The sequence below is a fragment of the Marmota monax genome, unplaced genomic scaffold (assembly GCF_021218885.2).
Source record: "Marmota monax isolate L192 unplaced genomic scaffold, Marmota_monax_Labrador192_F-V1.1 WCK01_AAM20220418_F8-fsc00004, whole genome shotgun sequence".
NCBI lineage: Eukaryota > Metazoa > Chordata > Mammalia > Rodentia > Sciuridae > Marmota > Marmota monax.
Window position 1 is genome coordinate 20,932,248 of NW_026692881.1, and position 21,347 is coordinate 20,953,594.

The window sequence follows — 21,347 nt, forward strand, 5'->3', positions numbered from 1 at the left end:
TAGTTCAAGATTTCTTGACATACTTTCTCCCAGGTGAGCATAAAATGAGTAATAAAACTTTCCTTCTCTTGTAGATATAAATACACTTATACACATGTATACATAAAATACCTCGTTATTTGTTCTTTTCATTATGTGAATGTACTCTGATTCATTTAATTTCCTATGGAGGAATTCCTTGCCTATTCCCAGTTTTCAGCTGTCATGAATGAGCTGCTGTGAACTTTTTCAAATTATTATTTTGGATATCTGTTTTCTCTTCACGAAATTTCCAGAATGGCAATTGCCAAATCAAAACATGTTAAATGATACAACCTCTTTGAAAAAAAGTTCTTGCAAATTCTTATAAAAATCTAACTTTGTTCCACATGGTTGTAGTGTTTTGCATTCCTCTGTATGAGCATTCTAGCTTACTCTTTGTATGTTATAGGAGAGTTCTAGTTTACTCTTCCCTCTTCAGCCTTATTCCTTATTATCATTTCAAAATATTAGCCATTCTGCTAAATGTTTGGAGCCATCTTGTTTTTAAAGGTTGGTAACTAAGGTAATTAAGCAACTTCTGATAGATAAGCTACGACCAGTAGAAACTACATATTTTGCCTAAACCCCAGATTCTGCATGCTGAATAAAAATCATCACCAATCTTTAAACCAATCCATTTATTTAACAGATAAAGAAGGCTGAGAATGGGGACCATTTTAACCAAGGTCATTTCATTAAACATTAAACAGAGCCAGAGTTTGAAGTCACTGTTCTTGTCAACTAGAGATGGCAACCATCTGGTACCCATGTTATTCTCTTGTTCCATGAGATAGCTCAACTAGACTTCACAGGACTTAAACAGTCATGGTGTCACAGTGGTGCACATGACAGACCTACTTGCACCTCATCCCTTATTTAATCCAGCAGGACATACCCTGTGTGCATCATCAGGGAGCCATAAATATGGATGAGTACCTGAACCCTGTGGCTTACCCTTAATTGAGGAAAAGAATATGCCTCTTTATGTGCTTCTTTTCTTCTTATTATTTAGCAAGCGGAGAAGAAAGGGTGTCAGAAATTTAGGGCAATATCTCTAATTCTGCTCAGCTCTAACCATAAGCCTGGTCATAAAATAGAGCTATAGAATTTTAAAGCAGAGAAAAAAATCAAATTATTGTTTCTGGGGCTCAGTCAAAAATTGTGATCTGGAATGAAATTTAAGCCTTGCAGAGGAAACACTACCTGAAAGTTGCACCTTAAAGCTTCTGTGGGGCTCTGTGCTGCATCCAGCCATGCACGGGTATGCTGGGTGAGTGCTGGTCCATGTCCACTCCTTAAAGTGCAGCTCTGTGCACTCTCCAACCATCTACATTATTATTCTCTATCCAGTTGTCCTGGCACACAGAGAAGAAAAGCAAGTCCTCTCCTCTCTGCTTGTGGAGTCTCTTTATTTATCAGCTGCCTTAGCTCAGTCTCCTACTGTTATGTCTTACTTTCCAAACAAGAGAGGCCTGTGCTTTCAGATGACCACTGGATAATGACTCTTCAATCTCAGGATCTGCCTTTTCTCTCCAAAAAGCACCTGCTCTTATCAAGATCCTAATTCTCAGAGGAAAAAAGCACAATTATGGTACTTTTCTTTTTATCTTTGAGATGTCCCTATCTATGATGATCATCAGGAAAGACAAAAGGAAAAAATAAAAGATTAAAAACATGATCACAGATATGCATGTTTATATATTTTCTTACCTACTGCCTTAGGATAGAAGATACATAGAATAAAATGAATAGTCAATAGCATGTCTATGCATCCAACTTACCTGTTATATGAAGGACAGGTGCTGAGGGCAGGTGATACCAAATAAGTAAAATGTGATCACTCTCCCGAAAGGTCACATAGTCCAATGGAAATCAGAATGAAAACATAAGTGACAGCAGATACTCTTCCTTTTGAAACACATTGCAAACACTGCTTCTGCCTTCCCCTAGGAGAAAGAATAGAGTGACGTAAGAACTCATGAGTGTCCAGTCTTACCCCCATTTCTCTGGATTAACATTTTATAATGTGTTTCGTGTCTCTTAATATTCATCCAGGATCCTGAAAGAATTATTACAGTTTTAGGAAGTTGTATAAAACTGCCTCCCACCCCACCATTTCCAAGTTAGGATCACCTGGGATCTAGTCTGCTGTGCAGATCTGTGTCATTCCGAGATTTACAGAAAAGGAAGGAAACCTTCTATCCCACAGAGATTAAATGGGTGCTGTTACTTCTCTTTTCCGCAGCCCCTCATCACCTTGGACAGCAGCACTTCCTTCACATTCCTGGCAGAGGGAACCAACACCATCACTGTCCAGGTGGCTGCCGGGAATGCCCTCATCCAGGACACTAAAGATATTGCAGTTCATGGTAAGCCCTAAGAATTGTCTTCGGATGCCCCCTCCTGCCCAGCCAACTCCCTGTACCCACCCTTGTAGCAGTCACTGACTGTTAGAACCTCCCCAGGCCTAAGGAAAATGAAGGAGGTTCACAGAGGCATTCGGATCTACCTCCTAACTTGTTCCCAGATAGAGGATTCAGGCTATCAGGGAAGGAGATCACAGGCACGTATGTGTTTTCCACAGCAGTGTGTGTCTGCACGGCAATCTGTTTGAGGTTCTCATTAGACAGATTCATGTATCATAAGTTGAGAGAATGCTCAGCTGGAAGACTGTCATAGAAGGAGCTAGTGCTGATGTCCTGCTGAGGTATCCATAATGCACATGCAACACCCATTGCCTGTGAGAGGGGACCAGTGATTTCCAAAGCTGGGGGAGTCACGATCCCTCCCCTTGCAGAACTCATAGCCCCAGTAATGAGATGGCCTACCCAGAACTGATGTGTTTTCTTGGTTGTTGGAGGTTCTAACAATATTGCCTGGAAAGGCTTGATTATACGGCTAAGAATATAAGCTTGAAGAAAGTGATAAACAGGATCCCCCTTTTCTTCTCATTCTTGTAGAACCACTCCTAATCACTAAATTTATTTTAAATTAAATTGATTATGCTACCACTACCACATCACACAACCCGCCCCCAGTCCCCTGGATATAGCCACTATCATTGTATTTTTATGGAAAGTTGTTCTAAGGTATGTGAGCCTCTGACTCAGACTATATTTCTTCAGGCTCATCTAGGTGAGTTGCTTTTCCTACCTCTCTGCAAATCTGCTGCTCAGTCTCTTTTTTGGGTACATAGAAGTTTTATTTTTAAGTAAACATTTTTATTGGAGTATAAATTGTATACAGAAAAAATATATGGACCACAAATGTTTAGCTTCATGAATTACCCCAAAGTGAATAAAGCAGTTGTACTCCCCAACCAGGTCAAGACACTGAAGGTTACACACACCCTAGAGACAAGATTTCAACCTACTCTCTCATCCTCTGAGGCAGTTTCTAGCCTCCATCCCAACCCAGCCCAAAGGGTTAGTGCCTTTGGTTGGCCCTGTGTGACAGATACCACCTACAGGAGCAGAAGCCTCTTTCTGGAGTCCCATGCTTGTGATTCATTTCATTACTACTCTTTACGAGAAGAAAGGCTTAAGATCCTAGGAACTGAAAATACCAGCAGAAGCCGAAATCTACTTCCAACTCTCAAATTCCATTTTATTTCAGAAGCCAAGACATAGACTAAAAATAAGGATTTACAGTTGAATCCTCAGGGAAGAGCCAAGCCTTGCAGAGCCCCTTACCCCCCAGACCCCCTCTCATCTCACTCTGCCAGCTTCACTTGTGTGTTTCTTCTCCTCTCAGAATACTTCCAGTCCCAGCTCTTGTCCTTCTCTCCTAATCTGGATTTTCACAACCCTGACATTCCCGAGTGGAGGCAAGACATTGGCAATGTCATCAAGAAAGCCCTGGTTAAAGTAAGTTGGGTTTATCTTTGTTTAAGTTTGTGAACAAGAGAACTTGATGGAATCGATAAGAACTGAAAACACTATTCTGCAGATAGATAAGTTTTGTTTCTCTATGAAAAGAGAGAAAGAGGGAAAGAATGGGTGGAGTAGCAGGGAGGAAGGAGGAAAGAGGGGAGAAAAAGAGGAGAGAGAAGGAGAGAGTTAAGTCTAGTGTTTGAAGATGGAAATTGACCCACTGCTTATCCAAACATTTCTGAGACAGGGGCTTGACCTTTTTAGAGGACTAGTGGATGGACCATTCAGTGAGTCCATACTAATAGCATGCACTTAGGTATATCTTTGACCATGAATAGATATTCACAGATATATAGAATCCCCAGACCACCCTTGGCCATTCATGGCTCTCAGGAGACTACGGGCCAGGAAACAGCGTTCTACCAGAGATACAGAGCTGAAGATTTATCCCAGGGTCACAATTGCCTTAGAGAAAGTAAGAATTCTGTTAGCCTCTGTCAAAACTAGGTACTAGAATCTGACAAACAAAACACAGTTAGTTCAAATGTAAAAACATGTCTGATGTGTAGTTTGTAACCAGAGTCTCCATGGAGTATAGAGAAACGTGTGATTTGTACCAGCCAGTAAAGTGCAAGCCTGACATGGATGGATTTGTGATTCAACAAAAAGCTCACTGAACTATTGGGATCATTTTGGATGGGATATTTGAGCTATTATACATATAAGGATATATGTCAGTTAACAGGGAGGGGAAAGCGTCTTTCAGGTAGCATGAAATCCATGGACTTCTGAGGAGTATGCCCTGTTGGGAAATGGCATTGGGTTTGTGTCCTCAGTCTATTACTTAGAGAACAAGCCTGGCTAAAGTTGAGCTAAATGGTTAGGATGGACTGTGAAGTGTCTGAAGCTAACTGGTAGTTGCCGTCTGTTCTTCAGGCAGTGGAGAGTGTGAAAAGTATTATTTTTTTCTTTAGGTAACAAGATGCTGCCAATAGGTTTATATGTCAGGCTCCCCTTCTGATGGCAATGCAGAGGAAAGCCTGCTGGGAAATCAGGGAGGGTACAGAGTAGGGGAGATATTTCACCAAAGATGACCAGTTGAAAGGCCACTGCAGTATTCAGTTACCTCAACCAGGAATAATAAGATCCCGAAAAGGAGTCCAAGCCTACTTAGGAAGTTGAACAGTTGGGTTACTGATTAATAAATGCAATGAGACAGAGGGAGAAGCCTTTTGGTTACTAGAGTAAGTAGGAGATGGCCTTGCATTAACCAAGATAGGGACTGTTTAGGAGAAATATACTCAGGGAACAATGATGTTTTTATGAGTTTGGAGCACATGAAAAATGTTTAGGTAAAGCGCACAAGAGAGTTGAAAATGGGGGTCTGAAAGCCAAGCAGAGGGTCATACCAGAGGCAGAGATTTTGGAGCTGAGGCCTAGGAGGTCACTGGGCTCCCCTAAGGGGAGTGGGGGTCAAGGAAGTCATGACTGCTCATGCTCCCAAGGGAGAAGTGAAAGACCCCAGGAAAAACATGGAAAAGGAGCAGCCAACACCAATGAGAAGGATATAAAAGCATTCCTGTAGGAACTGACTACAAGAGGAACATTAAACCTTTTATTAAAATATTGTTCATAAGGAGAAGTGAAAAAGAGACTGCTATGTGTGCTGTCTTCTCTTCATCTGTTCAGGCTGCTGTAACGAGGCACCATAGATTAGATGATTCATAAGCAACAGAAATTACTTCTCACAGTTCTGGAGACCAGAAAGTCCAAGATGGAGGCACCAGCCTATTTGATGTCTAGTAAGAGCCTGTTCCCTGATTCAAAGATGACACTTTCTTACTAGGTTCATGTGGTAGAAAAAAGGCAAAGCAGCTCTCTGTGACCTCAGTGCACTAATTCTATTCACAAGGGCACCACCCCCATGATTTAATCACCTTCCAAAGGCCCCACCTCCTACTCCAACACAGGAGTGGCCAGGTTTTAAGCATATGAATTATAGGAAGAGAAACAATCACATTGTAGCATATGTTTTTGATTGTGAGGCACCCAAATTGGGCAGCATTTTATAGGGTTGCATTTATTAAAAACTTACACATTTTTTAGAAATAACTTGGTAATTACAACAGTGCTACTACTAAATAATAATAATTATCCATGTCATTGATGCCTAGCCCTTAAGTTTCATGAGGACAAATCACTTGCATGTCCCTCTACACAGGATTCAGTGAATCTAGATGCATAGTTTTGACCCTTGAGACAAAGGGTCAAAAGCATCATACTAACCAAGACATGGAGAGGCTCCTCCCACTTGACTCCATTGTGTGGTTCTCAACATTTTGCTTCTTCTTCTGGTCTCCTGAGACTTGCTACCCCTGGCTGTTTAGGATAAAGTCTTCTACCCAACGTACTAGGTCACTGAGACTTCCAGCTACTCCAGGGCGTGCCTCAGAGCAGGACAGTGAGGCATCTGGCATTTCAAGTGGATGCTTCTCTGATGGATGGGAGTTTTAGGCTTCTGTGCTGCTTCTTACTCTCCTGTAGGCTGGCTCTCTTGCTTTTGTTTATCACAACCCTGAACGTTAACTCCAATCTGGAAGCCACGTTCCAAATAGGAATCAGAGCTGAGCAAATGGGAAACGACCTATCCTCTGCTTCTGTTCAATTCAGCAGCTATTAATTGATTTTCTCCTCTGTCAGGGATCTTTCAGAGCAGCTAGGTAGCCTCAAAGAACTCCAGGAATGTTTGGGCAACAGCACACTAGGAACCAATCGGGGGCAACACTGTACCATATAGATGTAATCACATGCCACAGTGGACATGGTCTCTGTTCTTGAAATGTGATGGGCATGATGATGGGCAATATGGCTTCAGCACCATAGTGAAAATACAAATAACCTGGACAGAAGCAGATCTCAAATGGATCAGCCAGCTTTTCTTCATTCTGCAGCAAAGTCAATCCATCAGGCATGGAAGGGCTCATTTTCTGGATACAGAAACGGCCCCCAGGTTACAGAAGGAGTCTGGGTTTTATACTTTACAATGAGGGTGAATTAATCATTGGAGACTGCAGATGTGCTGTTTGGCCAGTCGGGGACCTACTTGTGCAGGTTAAAATTTTAACTCAGGAAGGCAGTTGTAAAAAGTTTGAAACTCATTGTCACTGGGAACAGCTCAGAACTTGGTGTTCACTGCTTATCTTCCTTCCTCTGGGACCCATTGATACCTGGAGCTTCACTATTTGCTTTTCTCCTTCCAGGACTCATCTGCAATGGGAAAGGGTAAGAGTCGAAGGCCCAGCATTTCAGTATCACCTCTTCCCGTTTAGGACCCATTGTGGTTGGGAAGGGGTAAATGTTTGCTTTTGGTGGAGATGCTGGGGATGAACCCTGGAAGGAATGAAAGTTTGCTAATTTCCCCCTCCTTCCTCCTGAGCTACACTGTCCCTCCATTTTTTTTCCTGGGGGGTGGGTGGGAATTGTCTTTGAAGGACCTTGGTTGGGAGGCTGAAGTGGAAATCATCATAGGCAGATACAGTCAAGGGAAACTGTCAAGGCGGTAATTCAGCTGCATCTAATTATCACTCATATTGTATGATTAGAAGAAGCAGTCAGTGTTGTTCTGGACAAAAGAACTTCAAGAGCCAGGCGCAGGCTCCCTATTTACCTCTTTTATTGTTTCTCTTGCTGAGAGAAAACTTTTCAGTTTAAGTAAGTCCCATTTGTTGATTTTTGTTATCAACTTTTGTGCTATGGGTGTCCTATTAAGGAATTTGGAGCCCGACCCTACAATATGTAGATCGGAGCCAACTTTTTCTTCTATCAGACGCAGAGTCTCTGATTTGATATCTAGCTCCTTGATCCACTTTGAGTTAACTTTTGTGCATGGCGAGAGGAGGGGATTCAGTTTCATTTTGTTGCATATGGATTTCCAGTTTTCCCAGCACCATTTGTTGATGATGCTATCCTCCCTCCATTGCATGCTTTTAGCTCCTTTATCAAATATAAGATAGTTGTAGCTTTGTGGATTAGTCTCTGTGTCCTCTATTCTGTACCGTTGGTCCACCCTCCTGTTTTGGTACCAGTACCATGCTGTTTTTGTTACTATTGCTCTGTAATATAGTTTTAAGTCTGGTATCGCTATACCGCCTGATTCGCACTTCCTGCTTAGAATTGCTTTTGCTATTCTGGGTCTTTTATTTTTCCATACACCATGGAGTATTACGCAGCACTAAAAAATGACAAAATCATAGAATTTGCAGGGAAATGGATGGCACTAGAGCAGATTATGCTTAGTGAAGCTAGCCAATCCCTAAAAAACAAATACCAAATGTCTTCTTTGATATAATGAGAGCAACTAAGAACAGAGCAGGGAGGAAGAGCAGGAAGAAAAGATTAACATTAAACAGATACATGAGGTGGGATGGAAAGGGAGAGAAAAGGGAAATTGCATGGTAATGGAGGGAGACCCTCATTGTTATACAAAATTACATATAAGAGGTTGTGAGGGGAATGGGAAAATAAACAAGGAGAGATATGAATTACAGTGGATGGGGTAGAGAGAGAAGATGGGAGGGGAGGGAGGGGGGATGGTAGAGGATAGGAAAGGTAGCAGAATACAACAGTTACTAATAGGGCATTATGTAAAAATGTGGATGTGTAACCTATGTGATTCTGCAATCTGTATTTGGGGTAAAATTGGGAGTTCATAACCAACTTGAATCTAATGTATGAAATATGATATGTCAAGAGCTTTATAATGTTTTGAACAACCAATTAAAAACAATTAAAAAAAAAAAAAAGAGCCAGGCGCAGTGGCACATGCCTGTAATCTCAATGGCTTGGGAGGCTGAGGCAGGAGGATTAAGAATTCAAAGCCAGCCTCAGCAAAAGTGAGGTGCTAAGCAACTCAGTGAGACCCTTTTTCTAAATTAACACAAAATAGGACTGGGGATGTGACTCAGTGGTTGAATGTCACTGAGTTCAATCTCTGGTACCCGCTCCATGCACCCCCCCCCCCCCCAAAAAAAATGACCCTCAAGAGACACAAAAGAAAGGATAGCAGTGGGCACACTATTTGTTTGTTCTCACTTTTTTTTTCTTTTTTCTTCTCTCTTTGGTCTCCAGGAATTGGCCTTAAGATAGAAGCTAATGTTTAGTTTTTTATCCCAAAAATAATATAATCCTTTTATTAAACACTCAGGAATAGAACAATTCACTCATCATCTCAGCCTCTTAACTTTTAGTATTCGGGATCTTTTTTTTCAGTACATTTGTATTTTTATAGACTTGTAACCAAAGGAAATAGACCAGAATGCAGCCATCTGAAGTGTTTTTCCATGTTGCCTCCTGGTGTTGATTATCATCTTAAAGCTAGAATAATATTGTATCAGGTGATTGTACTGGAATTTACTTCATGTTTTTTGAATATTTGAGTTTTTCCTCTTTATTTACTATTCGATGTAATGTCCTACTTTTTCCTGCCTATGGCCTTTCCCTACATTCTGGATCACGTCTTCAGGACTCACCCACAAAGTGTTAAAGCTACCAGATGAAGGTTATGCATGTTTTCATGGACTTAATGTGAGTCTTTTGGGAAACAAATTGGTGATATGCATCAATTTTTAGTGCTGCCAGCAAGAAATGAGGCAGCCTCCTCCGCTGCAGCCACGCCAACATTAGCCATTAAACTTTTTTAAAATCCTGCTTTAAGAAGTGAAAACAAGTAGTGCTCGGCTATTTTTTAAATTTGCATTTTCCCGTGTCTGTGTATAACTGCTTATTCCTCATTTGCAGCCAGTCTGTTCGTGTTTTAGCCAGAAGCCCTAGTCCTTAGTGCAGAAAAAAATGGAAAATATGGGATTGCAAATGCTCCCAGCAATGTTTTGAAGATCATTTATAATACTATTTTAGTTTCAGTTAGAAAAGAAAAAGAGCATAGCAAGAGGGGAAACTAATAACTCTTTACCTAGCAGTTTTAGAGAAAAAGAGAAAGCAAGCCTAAGATGGTGAATTTAAAACATCCGTACAAGCCCCAAAGCTGTGTGTCCTCTGCTTCTGGCTGCTATTTGTGCACGTCTCTCCCCAGGACCTCACTCTTTGGTCTGTATACTTTGCAGGTGACCAGTGTCCCAGAAGACCAGGTCCTTGTTGCTGTGTTCCCTGGCCTCCCCACCTCAGCAGAGCTTTTCATCCTCCCACCCAAGAACTTGACAGAGAGGAGGAAAGGCCACGAAGGAGACCTAGAACAAGTAAGCGAAAACTTGGCCGGGACACTTGCCTGCAGCCCAAGCTCTGAGGGGCGTAAGTTGTTTCCAGCCAAAAAGGGAGAGAAGCTATCACCCATTGACCCACCAGGGTATAGCTCTTTGCCCAACACCCAGGGTTTGGAAGAACCAGCCATCAGTCTTGCCCAGAATGAGCAAAATGCAAGTAGCATGGAGCACTCTGCCACACCAGAAGGAACAGCACCTCTGAAACAGGGACACTGACCTTGGCACCAAGGTGAATGAGTCAGGTGGAACTGAGTCTTCCAATATGGTGCCCCTGCACTTTGCTCATATCTCCCTACAGTGACTCATCCTGGTATGGCAGAGCAGTGGCAGAGAAAGTCAGACAGAAAGATACACAGAGAAAGGCTTACAGAGGCAAAGGGCTTTGAGTTCCCCTATGTGCTCATGGAAAAATATGTTTCTTGTCTTTAAACTGTGCTGGCTCTGGAGGTCCTAGTTAATTTAAATTTCCCTTCTGGAGAGAGAATGAACTGCTTTTAAATATGTCTCTTGGAGAGAGATGGATGGCCTCATCTTGCTTTGACTAAAGAAGCAGTATTTCCAAGAGGGAATGTGATTCACTGTCTTTATCAAATGGGCTCTTGGTCCTGTGATCTGCGCATCATCCTGGGAGCAAAGGAGGGGCAGGTCTCGAGTTTCTCCCTGCCACTCACTGTTCCTATTGGGGTCTCATTGGCTGTACTCTGTGTCACCCTTCCCTGCCTTCCCATGGTGCTAAATCAGGGGACGTGAAAGAGAGCAAGGACCAGGCTGCTGAAGGTCAGTGTGAATCAAACACGTTTGCTCCTGTGTGCAGTAACCATTGTACAGACCCTTCTGTGTCCCTCAGGTACTCACCTGGCCCAGCTGTCACCCATCACTACACCCATCCACAGCCTTGAGCAGTATAAATGGCATCACAGTCCACTTCTCTGGAAGAAGAAACAGTTCCCTTATGTTGCAGGGTTGCATGTTGAAGTTGGCCAGAAATACATTCAGCTTCTCAACGCACACATCACTTTTATAAGACCTCTTTATTCTGAAATAGCAAGTGGCATGTGTGAACTATATTTGGAAGCTACAATATCCATCCATTTAGATAAATAGGTAATTACGGTGATGAATAGCAGCTGTGATATTAAGGCGCATACAGCGAGATAAGAGTTAGGGACAACAGCCTAAGTCCGCCTCAGCTTTCATGTGGGAATTACAGAGTGATTAAATCGATGTTATGTGTTCTGAGACTTGCTGGAGAAAAGTAAAGAGGAAAAATTATCCCATAAAAACGAGGCAGCTTCTGCTTTGATGTTTGCCTCCCATTGTCTCTGAGATGGAAACGAGGGAGGAGTGGGCTGGGGATGTACGTGCCTGCTTTAATCCCAGCAGGGTCCTGGGTACCCTGTGCGTGTTACTTGATCAGATTAAAGAGCTAATGATGAGTTGACTTTCTTTCATTGGAACCCTCAACAGGTCTGGTTCTGAAGGCAGGGATGAAAGAGCGCTGAGCAAGGAGTGGAGTGGCAAACCCCCATCTGTCCGGGCTCTAATACATGGGGTGACCGTGGGCACACCGCCTTCTGCCTCTCCCCTCTCCCCTCTCCAGCATAAGCAAATGATACCACTCACTTCATTGGCTGCACAGGGCTCTGATGGCTGGAGAAAAAAGTTGATAAAGATGTTCCAATATCCAGTTCCCAGAATGAATGTGGTCATTTTTGGTCAGTTCACCCATGAAGGAGCATTGTTGCATTTCACAGCTTTCTCTACAGCCTCTCTCTCCTTTCTTTCAGATTGTAGAGATACTGTTTAATGCTCTAAACCAGAACTTGGTCCAGTTTGAGCTGAAACCAGGGGTCCAGGTCATTGTGTATGTCACACAGCTGACATTAGGTGAGTGAGTGTCTGTTGGGAGTCAGGGGGACATGGGTACCATGCAGAGAAAAGGAAAGAGATAATCACCCAAAAGTTTTGCCATAAATGCCTGAAAGTTTGGTGTTGTAATGAAGCACTTATTTGACAGTTCAGAAAGATTAATCATGTGTCTCTGGAGGAGTTCCGAGTGGGTAGCAGGAAGACCTTCTTAGGAGTGCCTTTGCCATCAATCTTGTTTGTTACTGGAGAAAGCATACGATTTCCTTGGATCTTGACTTGATGTATTTACTTAATTATTTTTCTTTGCAACAATTAGGATTGCAATGGATATTCATTGGGCTCCCTTAATTTCTTAGATTCTATGATCCCATGAATTTTAGTGGGAATGTAAGATTAGAAAACTTTAGAATCATCAAACATCCAATTTAAAATGTATGAGTCTGGTAGAAATGGAGACTAGCTCTACTTGGTTGATTTATGAAAGGAATAAAAAGCATGTCACAGTGGGCATTTGCTGCTAGCTCTCTTGTTAATCTAAGACTTCTCAATGTACAGGCTCCATGTGTGTTCATCCAGGGGTGCTTCACCAGAACCTTGCAGAGGAAGAGAGTGAAACATGGCTTTAGTGTTTAGCCAAAGTTCCCAGTGGACTGCCGCATTGGCACACAGGCTGTTGCAAAGAAAAAGCACACAGTCCTTCTTCTCTCTCATCTGGACACACTTTACTCAATTTATATCAAGAATGGCAAGGTGCCCCAGGCACAGCCAAGGAGTTCACTTTCCCTTGAAATCTGTGATCAAGGGTACCATTCTCATTTTTGAAGCCAGGCTTCCTGTACTCAGATTGCATGCAGGGTGATTGGGGACTGGACGTAAGGGTGGAGAGCAGATAGTTGGCTGCTTGGCATCTGCCCAGTTACTAACTTCCAACTGAGCATTCTTCTTCCCTCCTAGCTCCACTAGTGGATTCCAGTGCTGGTCACAGCAGCTCCGCCATGTTGATGCTCTTGTCAGTGGTGTTTGTTGGCCTGGCTGTGTTTTTGATCTACAAGTTTAAAAGGTATGTTGGATTTTCACTCACTTTATCTCAGGACCAGGTTTAATGCAGATGATTTTTCTGTTAACCAACTTTCCTAAACTCATCTCAAGAGTCTGTCCTTAATTCTCCTTGAAGTAGTGTCTGACATTGGGGGAAAACAGGAATGGTTGGGGGTGAGGGATTATATGGTTTTAAGAATCTGACTTCTCTCCACTTTAGAGGTATATGGAGTTAGGCAAATAAAGGCTAGCCTTGACATCCATTTACTCTGCTTAATAGAAAAAGTGTAAGAAGTTTTCAGACCTCACACAGATTTTTCAAGTGAGGTCCCAAGTACTCAACAGATCCTTTTATGCAGATCAACACCCATTCAGAGTGGTTAAGAAGAGACATTGCAGCTGAAATCTGATATGCATATGGACAGACACACACTCATTTTCTTTTCTCAGGTTGTAGCCATCCAATATCTCTACTTAAATTTGCCTTCAACCTTTTCTCACTTCTTCCTTTTTCTAAGGAAATTGATCAGGGAAACTAAACTCAGCATGTGTTCAGAAATCCTTTTTAAAGCCCACAGGAGGGGAGATATAACAGGCTACTTACTGAAAATATGAAATTGAAATTAACAAACCTATACTAATATTCAAGTTATGCAATACTCCTCCTAGGACGGGTATAGGTTAAGAGTGTGAACTCTAAACTGAGAATCAACTTTTACCATTTATAACCTTGGGCAATTGTGTTTGTCTCTCTAAGCCTTAGTTTTCTTATCTGTAAAATATGGTTTTGCTATATGGTTGACATGTAATAATAGCTATAACTGATGCATATTTTACTATAAAAGAAGGCTAAGGACTTGTAAATAACAAAGAGCATGTCTTCCAAAGATGCTTCTTGTGTCATCAACTGGCACACAGTAGGCTCTCAAAAAACATATCTGTGGCATGGATATGTGCTTCTCATGAAGCCTAGATAAAATGAAAATGTCATTTATTATCACATGACTTCTGAATGCCTGGCTTTGCTCTAGGATTGTACCTGGGAGGTAGACTTTCAGATTTTGGAAGAGATTAGTGGAAAAGGTGCTTTCCTCTTCTGACATCTTTTCTCACGCCATACCCTCCCCTAGTGGTTATCTCAAAAAAAAAAAAAAAATCAATATACCTCTCAATATTAGCCACACTGGCAAGAAGCCTTCAATACCCACTCATACCCACCAGAAGTGCAAAGTATAATTTACCTTGGTAGTCAGTTTATAGACCTGTGTGTGAGTTCATGTCCTTCTGGATGGAGAAGGGTCAACCCATGTACCCTGTTCCCTTTGAAGAGAGGTAAAGCCTGCACTTCATAAGTCAAGAGAAAAGGTTCAATATGGAAATGGTCTGGTGAAGGCAGCTACCCATTTATGCATTACTTCCATTCTATGCAAACAAGACTTTGACTCATCCAAGGATTTGATTGTGGGGAAGCCTGGTGATTGCTGGGATTTGAAGAGCAGCTAAACCAAATTTATTGCCTCTGCCTCCTAGACCTCAGTGGTTGCTGAGGACAAGTGCCAATAGGAGTCCTGATAAGAGGCATTTGTGTCTGGCATGCATCTCCAAATTAAAGCCAGACTTACCCTATGATTTAGAAAGCCTCTGTTCTTTTATAAATGCGGCTGTACTCCCTAGACAGTCAACTTATTACTGTAGGCATCTCTAAATTTGCACACTTTAATACATGAGCCCATGCCAGGTAATGACATCTCTGAACTCTTTCCCTTTGTAGTTCCCAATTATTGGCCAGTCCTTTCTAAGTCACTGACAGTGGATCATGCAGCTAAGTCTACAGGAAACGAATACCAGTCCAGATGGATAAACAGCAGAGTCAGCTACAAGTAACCAGTCACTGGTTAACCTTGACTTTTCTATCCTCTTTTTACTGGATGTTTTCCTCCTAGGGCTCAAGCCATTTGGTTGAGAGTTGGTTGGATTTTTTTTTTTATCTTTTTCCCCTTCTTCATCATATAGAACCCCATTGATGGCTATGTGGAGGATGCCCAGCTTGCAGGCAAATAAGGTCAGGTTCTTACTCCTGGGTTCCCTGTCTAATAGAATGTTCTGCAACAATGAAAATGTTCTGTAATCTGTGCTCTACTCTAATGGCCACTAGTGTGATTGTGAACTGAATTTTAAATTTTAAGTCTAATTAATTGAAATGTGAGTAGCTTTACCTGGTTAGTAAACATTCTGTTGAACAGCCTAGTCTAGGTAAAGGGCAATTCTATTTCTGTTTCCAGAATATTTGCTATGCTGAGTTTTCAGAACCAAAACTTCCCGTCTGTAATGAATTTAAACATGTAATATTCAACAAACATTTATTGAGTTCCTACTATGTGCCAAGCACTGAAAAACCATCTCCTTGTCCCAACTAGTCACTTAGGAGGACAATCACCCCAATCCCCAGACCTCCTTCAAGTAAATATCACCCTGCCTCTTACACTGCATCTTGTTCTCAGTGAACGCCATATGTCTTACCAATATAATTAAAAATCACTGTGAGATGGCTTTTGCTTTCTGAAAACTGCGTAACAAGACCCCTTTTTTTTTAAAAAAAAAAAACTCTAGATACACTTTTTCTGGTTATCCAAGAAAATGTTTGAGCCTTTATATTTGCTCCTATCTTTTTTTTTCGGTGGGGCTTTCATTATAGTTCAAAGTCTACTTTGCTCTCAGAGGCTTCCAGCGTGCTTCATAGCTGGAGCAAATGAATATAAACCACAGTTGTTTTTTTTATTTGTTTGCTTGCTTTTGTAGAAGACTTGGGCTTATCCATCTTACTCTCCTTTTTAAACCTGTCTGAATGTGTGGCCCAGGACCTATCCCTTGATCTCTTTATGCAAAAGCGGGGTTCCGATTCAACTTATATCCTTGAAAGTCCTACAAGCAGATATGTTAAGAAATGAAAAGCAACTTGACAGCTTTTTAGAATTCTTCAAATTGTGTTAGAAAAAAGTCAGTCCCTTACAACCATCTAGTTGGAATGGTGAAAATATTCCTATTTTTTTGATGTCTTTTCTAGGGATTGAAATAAAGTGAACAATCATCATAAGGGCTAATTCATCCAAATCCTCTTAGGGGGTCTTTTGTCAAGCAAGAGGGGAGGCAATGAACTGTGTTAACAACTCCAAAGCGCAGGAAGGGTATGACTGCCCCCAGCACCTAGTTCAATATAATAGTTGATGCCAACATTCATGAATAACATGTAGTTTTATGATCAGAAGAAATCTAAGTCATTAGGCTGCATGTCTATTTAGCTAAGAAGTAAGAGCCAGCATGAATTTTTGATTCTACACCTTTGCAGAGGCTGTGGTTCTCACAGAGCTGCTGTACATTTAGGGCCTTGTAAATTATATTAAACTGGTTTAGGAGTCATGGGGGCACCTCTCCTAATGTATGGAAAACAAACACTAAAGACATGGAAACTGAGCTTAAAGAAAAGATAGAAAACGCTGCAAGTTTTAAACCTATTTTCAGAGTTTTCTTTCAGTGTTAGCTACAGAAGGACCTTACTAAGTGCCACCACATTGTGCCTCATTTGAGGGTAAAGAGGGGAGGGAATGTAGAAACTTGAAAATAGTACTGCTTGGTACTTAGACAAAAGAGAGATTCTTTTTAGAAATGCATGAATATTCTGTGTAAGGTGGGAATTAGATGTCCTAAGTCTAATGGTGTATTTCACAGTAATTGGCTTCATAAAGCATCTAGACTTTAGTCTAATTTCCTCGCCAACTGGTCAGGTGAGAAGAGTATCTTCTGGATATGATAATCCAAGAAAAAACTGTTACTTTTTTTTTGAAGACTGTTACTTAAAAAAATAGATGGAGAACAGGCTTTGAACCATTTAGTCATTGACTCAGTAAAGGCTTAGTGAATGTAAACCATGTGTCAAGCACTTACTAAGTCAGATATAGAGCAGTGAATATAGAAAACATAGACTTTGTCCACATGGGGCTTTTAGTCTAGTGGGAGACAAAGACCAAAAACAAGTCAATACATGCTGCCTATTATATCATCCTAAGCCAGAGTCTTATTTATTGCTTTTATAGAAATCATCCATAATCATGGGATTTTAACAGGGGAGGTTTCTCAGGGATGGTGCATAAGCCAAGTTCTGAAGAACAAGGAAGAAACCACCATGAGAGGAGCAGAGGGAGGCCTGCTACAGACAGAGGGAACAGTTGGTTCAATGCCAAGTCCCCCAGATGGGGAAGAGCTTTCTCTATTAGTTTCTTGGAGTTCAGAGTTTGGGTGTGTAGCTTTCCAAAGACATGAGCATCACCTGAGAGCTTGGCAGAAATGTGGAATCTCAACCCATCCACACCTATAAAGACACAGTGGACATTTTACAGGGCTTTGGGTGGAACCTGAGCACTATGAGCTGAGAAGCTCTGGATTAGAGGAACGTGAAGGAGGCTCCAGAGCACAATGGGTCAAGACATAACAGAGAAGGGTCAGGATGTGAATGTCCCCTAAAGATTCAGATCTGGACCTGCCCACTCTTCTATCCCCAAACTGGTCTTGTTTGTATTTCTGTTTTTAAAGGAAGTTATTTAGCTTCTCTTAATTCTTCCTTTAATATTCGCCCTACTCATAAAAGGAAGCTATCGTTAACCTTGTTGAATTGATGAGGAGACTAACTATCCAAATGTTGAAGATTGGTCAATGAGTGTTGCTCTGAAAATTGTAATGTTGGATTAAGAGTCTATTATTTCTCAGTTATTCATAAAACAAGCAAATTGGTTAAATTAATGCAATTTTAGAAAAAAAAAGTCTTTTTCTATACAAACTTAAGAGTCTCCAAGTCCAACTCTTTTGAAAACTTAGTAACAAGAAAACATTTTAAGGGTCTAAATGAATAACTGGTTTATCTCTGCTTGCTTTTCGCCCCAGAAGAGGATGCATTCCTCAAAGCACAGTGGTTTACATCTTCCCTGGGCACCTGTGTCTCTGACTGGCTTTGTATCCTTAGCCTCATGGCCACAGTGTCTTTAGGTGACTAGTACTTTTCCCTGACATTGGCTCTTCCTGTTCACATTTCCTTCATCACCCAACATTTACAATAGCCCAAGTTTGGCATGCCTATGATCTTACTCTGATTTTGTTCCTAACCCTTATAGGAAAATTCCTTGGATTAACATCTATGCCCAAGTCCAACATGACAAGGAGCAGGAGATGATCGGGTCAGTGAGCCAAAGTGAAAATGCCCCCAAAATCACACTCAGTGACTTCACTGAGCCCGAGGAACTGCTGGAAAAAGAGTTGGACACTCGGGTCCTAGGTATGTATGTGTCCCTGTGCCATCAAGGGCCTGAGTCCTCTGTCCTCCAAACACTTGGTCAGCCAGTGCATATTACCTGTCCCCTAGACACTATGGACTGGAAGGCTAGAGAAGAATTTGTCTGGCACTTTTGGCCACATAAAATTGACAGACTTTTTCCCCTTAGAATTCAATCAAGATTAGAAGTTCTGGGGTTGCTGCAGGGCAGGGATAAAGCCAATTATCCATGACTGTTGGATTTTTTTGTTTGTTTCCTATAAAGCAAAAGCATTATATGTCCTTGTTAATAGTCACATGAATGCAGAATCTGACATCGGATAGCTCTTGCTTTGCCACTGCACTATCTCTGGGGCCTCTCTGTGCCACGTATTCCTCAACTGTGAAATGGGAATAACAGGACCTAAGATTCTATGGAATTTCTATCTAGTGTCTGAGAATCTATTTTGAGATTGCTGTGATCATCAAATGCTGCTGTCAAATGCTCACTGCCCCACAGTGAGTGTTGGTACATGCTACCTATTGCTATTGTTCTCCATAGAGCGTAAACATGGCAGCCCATGTGTGGGTTCTCCCTGTGATTGTGTGAGAGGTGGTGGGTACTACACATGGATGAGATGAATTGGTGAGCTGAGGGGAATATCTAGGAGCCCTGTTTATTAAGTACCTAATAAGTACCTATTCCACGTGGCTTAATATTTAGTAATGAATAAAACGAAGGTCCCCACCCTTGTTGAACTTACATCCTTTCTGTCTGTCTTCTCTCCCCTGCAGGAGGCATCGCAACCATTGCGAACAGCGAAAGCACAAAGGAGATCCCCAACTGTACTAGTGTTTAACACCAACAAGCCACGTGGTCAACCACCTTTCTGACTTTTTATTTTTGATGACTATTATTACTATTATTATAGAAAAATGAAAAATGTCTTTTTTACCTTTTGTTTACCAAGGGCCCCCTCATAAATCCCAGGCAGATGCTTAGCTTTGGAGAAAAAGGCATTCTTAGCTGATTAAAACGAGACAAAAAGAATCAATGGCTGTATTTGTGCTAAAGGCAAAGGATGCATCTTCCCACAGCCTCCTCGCTTTATTCTGCCATTTGTAACGCAAAGACTCTCTTTTTCCTTGTGGTGTCTCTCTCGCGCTCTCTTTTTAAAATTCAAGTTGGGTTTTGGCTTTTCATTAATCTGCTATTACCCCCCCCCCCAAGGTCACCAACACTCCCATGCCCTGGCACACACTCATAAAACACAAATCATTTCCCAGTTCGATCTGCAGGAGGTAGGTTGGTGGGGAGTGGACTTAGCTGCAGGAAGCGTGCACACCTTTCTAAAGAGGCCCTGCCTCGTGCATGTCCATAGCGAGGCTGCAGATGGCTTATTGTACATAACATACAGTGTAAATAGCTTTTTATTTCCTGAGAAATAATTTAATGTTTAGTAAAAAAGAAAACAGAAAAAAGAAAGATGCGCGTGTTGGCTTACGCACTCACCCTTGGAGCTGCCCCACCCCAGGCCTGCTGGATGTGTTGGGTTCTGGATGCTCTTCAGCTGTCTGTCACACTTAACTCTTGCACCTCCGTGTCCGCACCATAGCTGGTTTCTACTTATGTATATAAAGGGGGGCGGGGGGAGGGCTTCTTTGGGGTAATTGATAAAGGAAGGACTCTAGTGACACCATAAAAGAATGACATGGAAGAAGTTGCAAGATGAGGTCCACGAGAGACTGCAAACGAGATCCAGATGGTGAGGCTTCCTTTCTAAAAAGAAAAAGGTTGAGCATATTGATCAGCCTGAGAAAACGGTCCTCTTGAAAGAAGCCACGCAGTGGATCTTGCTTTCTCATTAGATTCCATGGAATGTATGATGCTTATGGCAAATCCTCAGGCTACTCTTGGCTGCGAAAAGTCCCCTGGGCACTAATTGAACCCAGTGAGTGCCTCTTGGCATGAGGAGAGTAGAGAGATTGGAAGGGAGGAAGCGTTTGTGGAATCCCGAGTCCATGCGAACCCTGCAGGCCAAATAGAGGTCTAGCCTTTAATGATATTAGTCAAAGACGATTTTAGCAAAGCTGTGCTATTTGCTTGTCAGATGTACACAACTTCCTTAAAATGTCTGCCTTCAGTTCCCTTAAGGTAGTTCTTGCCTCTGGGGTGAGCGGCTTTCCAAGCCCCTATTTGCTTTTCCAGCTCCTCAGCCCCTTCACACATTCGACATACCAGTTCTTTTCAGTAGGTCACTGTAAGCCATGCTGTTAGACTGTTTTTAGTTTCAGGCTCAGCCTGAGCACATTTGTTTAAAGAAGGATATACTGTATATATATATGGAAGGAAAGGCCACGTTTTATACCTGTTCATTTTTGTGGGATGTCTTTTGCATTTCTCTTTGTGAGATACAGGGAGAATGCAACATAGAGAATCTCAGCTGGCGACGGCACAGATCAGTATTGGGAGTGCTTCTGAAGATCCCACTTCTTTGTTTCAGGGGTTAAATGGGCAGACAATTGCAATACTTGTACTAAACACTGGAATACGAATGCATGAGTCATATCTATATATACAGTATATGTACATATACTGTTCTTGGTTTTATTGTTCCATTTGAATATTTCTACTGTAAAAAAAAAGACAGTGGTTTTGAAATTGTTGAAAATAAATGTATTTTTGTACATCAAAGCTACACACTTGACTGAGCTGTCTCTCTTTGGGCAGTTTACCTATTCTGTCCACAAACATTGCTGCAATACTGTTATATGCAAAAAAAAATGGCTTGTAAAAACAGATATTTATCTTTCACTCATGATTCCGTCCTCAGGTTGGCTGTGGCTGGGGTGAACTCAGTAAGGCTCGCTGGGCCAGCCTGAATTCAGGATTTGGGTAGTTTGAGTTCAGTCCATGAGTCATCATCACTCTGGGACCAGGATCTATCTGAGGATGGATGGTAGAGTTCCAAA

The 21,347-nt window shown here is 41.7% G+C and overlaps 1 protein-coding gene across 1 annotated transcript in view; it reads left to right on the forward strand.

Moving 5' to 3' along the window:
• Nucleotides 1-21,081, forward strand: part of Sorcs3 (sortilin related VPS10 domain containing receptor 3) — a 606,876-nt gene extending 585,795 nt beyond the window's left edge. The window contains exons 21-27 of the mRNA XM_046450521.2: nucleotides 2,267-2,390; nucleotides 3,775-3,887; nucleotides 10,013-10,144; nucleotides 11,956-12,055; nucleotides 12,992-13,097; nucleotides 18,238-18,398; nucleotides 19,170-21,081. Of these exons, the coding sequence (XP_046306477.1) occupies nucleotides 2,267-2,390; nucleotides 3,775-3,887; nucleotides 10,013-10,144; nucleotides 11,956-12,055; nucleotides 12,992-13,097; nucleotides 18,238-18,398; nucleotides 19,170-19,234 (801 nt within the window). The 3' untranslated portion in view covers nucleotides 19,235-21,081. The remainder of the gene's footprint in view (nucleotides 1-2,266; nucleotides 2,391-3,774; nucleotides 3,888-10,012; nucleotides 10,145-11,955; nucleotides 12,056-12,991; nucleotides 13,098-18,237; nucleotides 18,399-19,169) is intronic.
• The last annotated feature ends 266 nt before the right edge of the window (nucleotides 21,082-21,347 follow it).